General features: G+C 34.3%; 1 protein-coding gene across 1 annotated transcript; it reads right to left on the bottom strand.

Moving 5' to 3' along the window:
* Positions 1-791: 791 nt before the first annotated feature.
* LOC138319918 (uncharacterized) lies at positions 792-8,377 on the bottom strand. Its single transcript, XM_069263033.1, has 5 exons — positions 8,003-8,377; positions 3,897-3,962; positions 3,514-3,600; positions 2,616-2,750; positions 792-2,397 (listed from the first exon to the last, which is right to left on the bottom strand). The coding sequence occupies exons 1-5, from the start codon at positions 8,288-8,290 to the stop codon at positions 2,092-2,094; spliced, it is 882 nt and encodes a 293-aa protein (XP_069119134.1). The 5' UTR covers positions 8,291-8,377; the 3' UTR covers positions 792-2,091.
* Positions 8,378-11,241: the final 2,864 nt, after the last annotated feature.

Here is an 11,241-nt window from a genome sequence, read left to right as displayed (position 1 = left end):
GATGTAAGTGTTCTGTAATCGATTGCTGTCTTCCACAGGTGAGGAGTTTCCTTCATGGTTGCAAATGGCAATTTAATTTAAGATAGAATCTTTATTTTTCTTCCTAACTGACTTTTACCTTCGTTAATACCGCCTCACTTCTGGACTGGAGTTGAAATTAAAACAGCCCACGTTTCGTCATCTTTTTGGTGGTCGTTCTAATGCCCTCCTGTCAAACTGGCGATTTGAAAATGGTCGCCGTTTTGACTTTGCTTGATACAAAATATAAATGTTAGATTGTCATCTAGTTGTAGGTGTGATCAGCGGTATATTTGTAACAACTGTTGAATCTAGTGAATGTTGATGACGGCACAATTTATTTGTTTGTTTATTTGATTAAATTAACGTCATACAAATAGCAAGGGTCATGTAAGGACGGCCTTCTATGTATGCGGTGTGTTGTGTGTATCAAGTACGGGTGTGTGTATTGGGAGACTGCGTGTCCAAGTCACATGGGAAGGTAAGTAGAAATGTTGTTTATTGGACTTGAATTGAATGTATCATCTCGCTATTGTTTTGACGGGTCGCTAAATTGCATATGCAATCGGAATTCTTCATAGGACAATTGATTTGATGCCGGAAACATGTTAAACAACTAATTTGTTTTTCATTTAAGGCAGTCATAATCCATTGGATAAAACTGAATAAAAAAACTGTAAAAAGAGCACATAAACTATATTCAGTGGTCTTGGATTATTTAAATTTGAAAAAAAGAAAACCTTGAGATGATTAAACAATGCAAAAGTCAAACATACGAAAAGTAATATCTTTTATTAATTACAATCAATGACAAAGTAAAATTGTAAAATTGTGATCCACATTAGATTTAATTGTAGGATAAAGGTCCTTTGTCGGCAGATGTGAACATTATCTGGCTTTCCTCAATAGCAAATAAACGGCCTATACAAACAATTCTTTAAATGTTATTTGAAAATGTTCATATAAAAACACATTGTTCAGATGTTGACGAAGCTTATATTGCTTAGATATCTATTCATAATTCCATTAAAATTGAGTTCAAATTAAGGTAACATGGCCACGTTTAATCCTAAGAGGCATTTAATGTATCAGAAGGATATATTCAAGTTTCTTTTGAAAAAAAAGTCACACATATTGGTAAAGATTGAAGGTATCAAAGTAACAAGATAAGAGACATGTTATTTGTCCTATATTACTATGTATGTTTCACAATGAAAATGAGATGAATTATATAACAGTTCATTACTGTTTATGATTGGCAACCCGGTGTGTAAACACCTTCGACACTCTTCGTTGGCCATCTCATATATCATGTTTCCGTTTTGGATGTATATTTCGTCTTCGGACTGCATTTCATAGAACAATTTCGTTTAAAGTGCATTTATAACAGGTTGTTGCTTATCTAAAAAAAATATTGAATCTCTCTTTACAGGAGACATGTTATAGTAGAAAGATATATATGACGCAATATGTGGTAGTTGCATGCATGAATGGAAATGGAAAACAAAATAATCGACACATTACAGTTATGGTATAAACAAGTTCCCCAACAAGTGACTGCTATCTATTATGTTCATCTAAATTCCATTTAGTTAATCAAACTCAAGTTTTATAAACATAATAAACAAGTCACTTGTTGGAGAACATTTATAATTTTAATAATAGCTTGCTGCTTTATTGGTTATTTCATATGAACTAGGGTTAGATGTTACCTTCATCAACGGCACCAACGATTTAATTACTTTCGTTAGTCTTTATGGTCATGATGGCATTCGAAACCATTACCCTTTTAAATTAAACCAAAATGGCACAGGGGATACTCGAATAGTGGTTGGTTAATTATATAATGATGCATGATTCACAAATACTTCAGCTCGTTATTCTATGTAACAGTAATACAAAGTAGAAATGTATTCCGATTTGATCAGTCGTCGTTTTTGTCAGTATGTTCATATTGATTTCAAAACACAACGAATAACTCCGTTCAAACTCAAAAACGCAATGACAAGCCTATCGCTCTTTTTGTATATGGTTTAAATGTTCAATCATCTACTTCAAAGGGAGTTATCTCCCTTAGAATGTAGCCAGTGGCTCCGAGGATGGGAGTGCTAGACGCTTCAGCCTGACGTAGCTTGCCACTGAATCCTTTGTTGTTGGTCTATCTTTGTGGTTTGTTACATTGTCATTGGGGAAATACGGATCTTCCTCCATAACCATGGGCTCCTCCTGTATCGGCTTATTTTCTTTTTTCGGCCACCGATCCGCTTTTTTGTTGACATTATGAGGCTTCCTGATCGGCTCCGGTTCCGGTTCAGTAAACTTGTTGGTAACGGTAAACAATTTACTATCTTCTCTTTGTGTAGCCAAAAGGACTTTCACCTGAATTAAAGTAAAAATATTATGTCATTTACATCTAAATTAAAACACAGAACAGATAAATCATGTATTTAGTGACACACATACAGTGTTTTTTTAAATAATCCCGAAAAAGACATACTCTGTATAACATACACTTATAATTAAACTCAGTTAGATGAATACTTAATATTTCACGAAATGATTTCGAAATTGTTTTCCTGTCATGCCGTATGACTCACTCGATTTGTTCTCAATGGGGAACAACAACAGCAGATAGAAGCTGACAATATAGCGAATGCGATCTCGTTGAAGGAGAAGAAAGCTGTCAGGATTGGGATCAGCCATCGATACGTCTCGGCCTCCATTGTGTGTCTCTGTATAAGACAAACGCAAGTTGTTAAACATTGTAATATTTTATTCGCTTCGTCTTTCCATATTCTTATCAGCAATCAACATTAAAGTCTAATTGGCGTGTATAATTTATATTCATAACTCATGTTATAGGTGCAATATGAGTAGTTTACCAGTTTATGTGCATTTCATAGTCAAGAAATACACGCAACGCCAATGAAACAGTACTGGCTCGTGTCATAAAGAATATTATTCAGACCCTTTTTCTCATTCCGTCTGTTCTCTGTCCTCCCTCCCGATTTAACTCGTATCATTCTCGTCCCATCAGACCTATCCTGTATTTCGCGACCTCATTCGTTCCTCTCGTCAACCCTCATATCTATATCTGATTAGCAAACATGTTCTTATTCTTACATCATTCCATAGGATATGACCACATCTAATTCCGAGTCACGTATCTATGACGTTTTTACTCCCCTAATTAAAAAATATTTGATCACAGCATGGATATGCATTTAGCTATGTTGTGCACTATCGCCGAGCTGACTACATACACGACAATGGTTCTGACAGTTCTAAGCTATTTCATCTCCTAAAATGAAATATGTAAAATGTAATTTGAAAGGTCACCAGAACGTGACCTTATTGGAAGGTTGTCAGATTTCCTGCGAATGGATGTCAGAATAAGGATCTGAATCCTAATCAGACTACTTATCTCCCCCTTTTTCTTGCCTCTCTCGTCCATAGATACAGTTTTTATTTGTCTCTGCTGTATATTATTCTTACCATAACAGAAACTATAGTTGTGACAGTCATGCACACAGGACCAAAAATACCAGCATTCATAATACTCAGCACCAGGAACGTAAGTTTCTAGTAGAAAAGAAACAGAAAAACAATCAATATTAACCACTTTATTTCAACATTTATATTAAAATCTACTCAAAACCCTTTAATAGGCATTGTTATTTACTTACATTTATTTTTACTTGCAGCAGAACGTACATACATGCGTATTTTTTAATTCGAACTTGTAACGAAAATATTAAACATAATCATTTTAACCATTAACAAATGGTACAGGAAAGTGCAATATAGATATAAAAACTGAATTATGGCAAAATGCTAATTAAAGGTATAAATATTGAGATTGTCGTAGTGAAACTTACAAAATAGTTGAGCGTTGCTTTATTCCTCTGTGACATACAGGCCGCCATAGCTCCAGCAACACAGAACTACGAGAAGAAAGCAACAATTTATTACCTATCCATCCAGTAAACACAAAAATATTAAGGACATCAACAATTTAATATTACATTAAAACTTGCCTTATTTTTGACCATCTTAGTATATTTTCAAATTCAAAAGAGACCAATTTAAACATGATTCACGCTGACTTGTAGGATTACCCGGCTACCAAGACCTTTTTCTTGTGTCATATGTGGGTGATCTTTATAGACCTGTTTTAGGTGACCTTTATAGAGAGGTCTAAGTGCATTTCAAAGGCCCGAAAACACAGATCTATGAAGAAAACAAACAACAGATTAATACCCCTACCCCAATCTAGTAAAACATTAGATGCGTGGTTAATCACACCGCATTGCGTATGTTCAGTATTGTTTAATGTTTTCCTGCGCATACATGGGAGGCCGTCCATAGATGATCCTGGCTATAAGACGTTAACTAATCAAACAAACAAACAAACAAACAATATTGGAATGTACTTGTTTCATTAGATTGCAATGCGAAGAAAAACAATGAAGTGACTCTAGGTCATACAGTGTAGGTATAGCAACACACTATGCTGACAACAAAACAACAGACATCAACCCTAGGTTACTACTTCAAAATATTGCATTTTATAGATCGAAAACAATAGACTATTTACTGGTGTAATACATACATGTTTAGGATAAGCAGACGTCCTTAACGTGAGTGTGACCAGTATCTCAGATGGGAAATTAATGAAATGGAATTTTGTTGACATTTGAATTGTTTACGTAAGATTTGGTGGGTATATGTCAATGTCTCTAAAATGATAGTTTTATTACAGTTAAAGGTCAGAAAAAGATGATTTGTGCCAATCAGGATTTACCTACTGAACTGTAAGATATGCAAGATACTGTATATGGCCATATCTGCACTACCACTCTCGGTATTGGTGTGGTGATATTGAAGTTGGCTAAAGTTCAGTGATTGACAGGTGGAGACATTAAATAAATGTAGAGTAAGGATAGGCTCACACGATTGATAGGGATAACGATAAACTGACAAACTGGCACAGGGTTTATTGCATTGGCCTCAGACGAGGAGAAACGTATGTGTTAGTCATTGCATTCAATATGTTGGTATTGGCCAAAATGCAAATAAACTAAATTAAGATACTGAAGTACTGTAGCTGTAGAAAGCTCCATTGCCAAGAGAAATGTTTAACGACACAGTTTTAAATAGGTATTCGCATATTATTGTACTTTTTAAATTTCTTTTCAGCTACTACTTTAATAAGATACTTCTTTTCTAATGAAAATAGATTAAAAGAGAATCTTCTTTTCTAATGAAAATAGATTAAAAGAGAAAGTAGATCAATTGTTATATTCATTGCACTGGAAAAAGTTTAATTCAAGTCATCCTGAAATAATTATCAAAATGAATTTCTTATTTTTGTAACTAGATAACGTTTTCCTCATCATAAACATATTATAAAACACATCAATCGTGTTTAGACAAGAACGTTTTATCAATATTCCGTTCATGATTAGCATATACGCAACAAAATAACATAAACAGAATATGAATGTGGTATTAGAATAACTGAACTACTTAACGTTTTAATAATTTCATTGTAAACTATGAAAATTATATATCGACCTTGTTAAAAGTCTCAAAGTTGCAAGCAAATGTTAAAAATACACAATTATACAAGTCATGGATCGAATTTTTAGTTTATTTCACCCGTTCAATGTGAACCAGGTGTTTATCCTGAATACGTAAAACAAATACAGATATCGAGTATTAACCGCCCGTTATTTTGTATCGACGACTAGAAATATTATCAGAACATTCCATTTACCTATCGTTCAGGTCAACGTGGTTATCAACTATTGGATAAGACCAATGTAAGACCAATATGTCACTGCTGGACTGCCCTTTAACAGTCATTATATACAATGTACTATATACATAGACAATGTAGGTATCGGGCATGGCATGTTGTGAAACGGAATTCGGGATTTTGTGTCACATGGTTATTATTGAGAAGTAGCAAATTTTCATATTTCGAAGGGACAATCATGCCTCTTACGAAATATATGTTTGTTACATACAAACACGAGAGTACATTTTTTATATTTCATGTCACTTGTGTTTTGATTTTTTTATATATACATCGCTTATTAAATATATCAAAACTCTTTAGCGTTGTTTTCAGAAATGTTTGGTGTCTAACGATAATTGACTACTCTTTTACGAATCACACATACAAATGTATAACGCTTAAATATTTATATTTAATATTTCAATTCACGAGTCGCATTTCTATTTCTATTTCAGTGTGAAATGGTAGCTATTCTTTAATTGACATGCCTCTTTGAAGAAGAAAAAAGTGCATTAATTGGTTATTATCTCATATTTATTCACACAATATAAAACATTTTATAGTGCTATCTCACTCTATAGCTATACAGTAACAAAACACTTTCATTTACATATACATGTGCTATGGCATGTCTCGGCGAACGCATAGCTTAAGTCCAAAAGAGAGTTAGACGTTAAGAAGCAGAGTACTGATAAAAACCTCAATTTATCTGCCTATTACAACCATACAATACTAAGAGGTTATTATATGACAATTTTGATATCGTACCCTTTAATAGGCCGAGACCGCCATATCAGCCCAAGGGCCGCAGGCACGAGGGTTGATATCAGGTCAGCTTTTAATTAAGCTCATAAAACAAGTCTAATTAATTAAAAGTCCTGGTTTAAACATGGGAAATCAGCATTTGTTTGGGACAGATGATACTATTCCTTGAATATGACCTAATTTATGCACGTGACCTAGCCAATTTGACCATAGGATGTAATCATCTTCAGCAGGTCATGTCAAGATTCTTATGCAGTACTAAACATCAATTTCACGTTATCACATCTTTGAAAAGTCCCAGTTTTCAGCAAAATATTAGTTTTTAATGCTAAAAAAGAATAAATTCTTAACTATGTCAATGTGACCTACTTTTTGATTTTTTTTATCAGGTTTCTGAACTGAATTTCACAAACCTCCAAAAAATATTACCTATATTCTAATTTTAATTAGTTAGGACTTAAATAATGAAAATGTGAATTTTCACCCTTTGACCTCTGAAATTACCATGAGCGCAGAAAAAATCGGATATTCTGAAAAGCATACAATATGCAGCTGATCCTAATGTATCTTCATACAAAATATTTTACTTATCACTGAGTGGCCGTAAAACGGCCAAAAGTGATACCCCTCCAAATTTAATGTTGAAACAGTGTAAAAACTTCATGACATGGATATGTTATACAAATACATAATCCCCGGTTAAATGAACGAGTTGAAAAATGTATTTTAAGCTAGATGATCAAGATCCTAATGAAGGCTAACTAACACTTAAAAATTTATGATGTTCAACAAATTACGGCAAAGCGGGTTCATTTCAGATTGATCAGTTTTAAAATGGACAGGAATTACGAATTCGATGGAAAATTAAACTATTAAACTGTCTTATTTATTCCTGCGTCTCTTCTTGTTGACAAACGCATGTCGATGATTTCATTTATACCAAATACGTTCTTTTTGTGTTATAAATATGAATTGCAATGCTTTGTTTTCGGCAATGTGGACAAAACTCATTTTGACCTGAACTTAGTTAAGACAAAATCTCCAGTAAAATCCTCATGAAACAGGCTATTTCTGATATCTGTCTCAATGCGTTTATCCGAGAGCTATTTTGAAATTGGAAATTGTATCCGTTATCCACCTTATCGTCTGCAGAAAACTGAATCAGAGCGACAACTCTAAAATCCGGGGTGAAAACCCCGGATGACGTGATATCAGCCCGGGTCGATAACTCATATCATCCCGGACTGATAACTCATTTCAGTCCGGGCTGATATCAAATTATGACGTCATAATGTGATATCAGCCCAGGCGATGATATGACGGCGCGGACAGCACCAGTATCGCATGGGCAAAACGTTCATTATCAAAGACAGAAGTGTGATAAATGTAGATATTGCCAATCTTAGCGTCACTTACCCATAATCCACACCAGATGGGAGCGGAGGAGATGGTCAGAGACATCAGAGTAGACCGGGCCTCCTGTTCACCAGCTGAGAGAGGCGTGGCTTGCGTGGCAAACAATTTTTCTTGGTCTTCAAACACGTACATTAGGATATCCACCAATCCAAGAGCAATGCATATTCCTCCTAGCCCAATTTGAACAGCGCCAACAACTTTTAATCCCGAAAGTGGGAAATCCTCAATTGTACTTGTGTCAACACCTTCCACCTCCATGACACGTGCAGCAGGCGGCGTACTAGGCATTTTCGTAAGATAATATTGTTGTTTATCAACTACCAAGAGTATTGCAGCAGATACACCCTGAATAAAAGGTAGATAATCTGTAGTAATTATATTAGTAGGTTTCTAATTCTGTGTTTGATCAACGGAGGAAATGGAACCAAAAACATACAGTACCATCACGCTTCTTCCATTAAATTTAGGAAACAAACAAAAATGACATTCTTCATACTTAACAAGAATCATTTAACTTTGATTATTGCTATATGGTTTATCATAAAGTGTACGTAGTTTACGTGTTTTAATTTCAACAATTAGGGGACTACATCTACGAAATATAATCTATTTATAATCACCAAGCGTATGTCACAGAATATTTCATCATGGTATGAATAAGATATTTTGAGGAATCGAGTGTCGGGATAATCGCTTTTCGACTGGCTGATTGAAATTATTGCATAAAAATGAATCATCATAGGTCATTGTCAAATCAAAATATACGTGTTTGGACAAGACCAAGGAGAAATAATATTCCAGAATTTTTTTGTACGTAATGAGGATTATTTTAATGACATTTAGTATGTTTATCATACCCCAATCATGTTGGTGTCATCGCATGTCTAGTTCCACCCAAACAGTATTTGTAAACCATTTAAAATTACCACTTTATCTCCCAAAATCAATGATATCAAAATGGACAAAGAGAAAAGAAATAAGCATAAATAAACAGCGGGTTTATGTGTACGATAATGATAAAAAAGGAAAGAAAAAGAGAAACAAAACACATCTATCGAATATCTGCATGGCTCCATCTTTGAAATATTCTACAAGTATTTCTGGAATGTTGTTTGATTACGACGTATATGCTTAAGTTAAGCTTATATCGATACCAGACAAGTCCGATCAATATTTCAGGAATTTCCTTATCTTTCGAGACACGTCATTATCCATTCAGAGTGCCGTGCTGAAGACTGTGGGATGGGTTATTATATAGCTGATGCAATGCACGCACTGTCTCCACAGATTTTTTTTCTATCGCGATATTATTATGGCAGTGTACTTACTTTATAAGGTTACGGTTACCAATACATAATGAAAAATGTAACATTTACCCAAAAAACAATCGAACATAGAGTTATGTAGTGACCATTTCTGGAAGAATAACAAATGTTATCTTCGTCATCTCACAACAAAAATATATGGATAGATGGAATTTACAGGAACAAATAAAGATCAGCCGCCAGGTCTAATATCGTGTAAAACCCAGTGTAGTGTCAAAAATGAAACTACAAAAGCAATTTAGTTTCAACGAGCATTAATCTTGTATCATAATGAATACAGGTGGATTCTTTACTATAATGCTAAAAAACACTGGCCATATTTTTTCCGAAATTGATCTAAAGATAGTACAGTACCATGATGAGGAAAAACGGTATAAAGCTAGTATATTAATAATCCGAAATAAAAGGCCAAAATAAATAAATTCAAAGTAAAATCAAAATCATTTCTATGGAATGTGTACAGTACAGTAAAACTGCATATTGTTCCAGTGTGTTTCGTTCTAGAACGAAACTGGAAATGGGCATAAACTTCAAAGGCTTTTCAAGTTGCTATTACACAATCCGTCAGCTGATCGTTAAATGGTCTTCAATCACATGTATCTAAAGTTTAAACTTATTCATTCTTTGTTTCCAACAATCATAATTTGAAATGCAAGTACATTCTTGACAATTTGTAAATCTTATTTTTAACCGTGTTTTATGTAAAATGTCAAAAGTAAATTCTTTATAGATCTAATATAAGCACGAAATGAATTTAAATCTAACACCAAACTTACGAAAGAAATACAACATGTTTACGTTCTTGTAATTATTTAAGAATGTAATAAAGAGAAAATTTAAAACAATAATGAAAAATATATGTGACTTTCCGATCACTATATCGCATATTATGAAAAAATACCTTATCATTATCCATTTTCTTTAGAGGACAAAAATATACCATCAATGGCAATCATTATTTATTAAAATTAACAAAAGGAACACAATCGATTACATTCCGAGGATAGACACAATCATTGTTTCACGCTTCGTTCGCAAGAAGATAAACTTATAACTTAAAAACACTTATTAATTTATGTACATGACTAACGAAACATCATATGTTTTAAACAGTAACTTCTAATTGAATTACTCGGACCTACCTGCGTTCTGTCCTTCGCGTCAGCAGTCAATCGTCATTATAATACACAGAATTATATTGAACCCACCTTTACAATCTAGACACGTCCATTGCCAATTTCGGTCCAAACCTATTTATCTACCAGATAAAGATTTCAGTATTAAATGCTAGTACCACGGCTATTTATTACACGATAACTAGATTTCTTAATTCTGCCAGACTTCGATTTTGATAAGACAGTCCCTTATTTTGTATAGTAAACCCATGGTACACAATGTCGCCTATCTCTGTAGCGTTAGAGGTTGGTGGGATCAATGGACAAGCTTATATGTGTATGCTGTGGGAGACGGTGGCCTTCTGTTGAGCGCTCGCCCCTGTGAGGTAGGCTCTGGGTTCTGTCCACTGGCTGAGACACTCAAAATTATATAAAAGTGGTAGTTTCTGCTACTGCTTAGCGCTCAGCATTAAGGGAGTAGGACGACTTGTTCGCCCGTTGTCAGTATAATGTGACCGGGTTCGGTGTGTTGCTTAGTGTCTTCGGTTGCAAACGTAAACATACACAGTAACAAAGCACTACAGAAGGGAAATATTTCATAAACACGCACCTCACGCTGCACATCGCATACATGGGAGGGCGTCCTTGCCCCTAGCTGTTAGTATGACGTTAATTAATTAATCAATCAAACATTACTTCATGACAATAAACTAAGTTTGAATCATTTTTATTAATATTATGAACATATTTCATAGGGTCTTAGCAAATCAGTTTTAGAATAACAATTGTTTGAGCAGAC

This window comes from Argopecten irradians, chromosome 3 (genome assembly GCF_041381155.1).
Source record: "Argopecten irradians isolate NY chromosome 3, Ai_NY, whole genome shotgun sequence".
Taxonomy (NCBI): domain Eukaryota; kingdom Metazoa; phylum Mollusca; class Bivalvia; order Pectinida; family Pectinidae; genus Argopecten; species Argopecten irradians.
Note: the sequence above shows the minus strand (reverse complement) of the source record. Positions and strands in the feature narration are given on the sequence as shown.

Bases quoted from the DNA above. Each gene is read 5' to 3' on its own strand.
- LOC138319918 (XM_069263033.1), bottom strand. From the start codon at position 8,290: ATGCCTAGTACGCCGCCTGCTGCACGTGTCATGGAGGTGGAAGGTGTT. The intron at 3,963-8,002 runs GTAAGTGACGCT...TTCTTCTCGTAG, and splicing joins CCATCTGGTGTGGATTATGG to TTCTGTGTTGCTGGAGCTAT. The intron at 2,751-3,513 runs GTAAGAATAATA...TGTCTTATACAG, and splicing joins CAACTATAGTTTCTGTTATG to AGACACACAATGGAGGCCGA.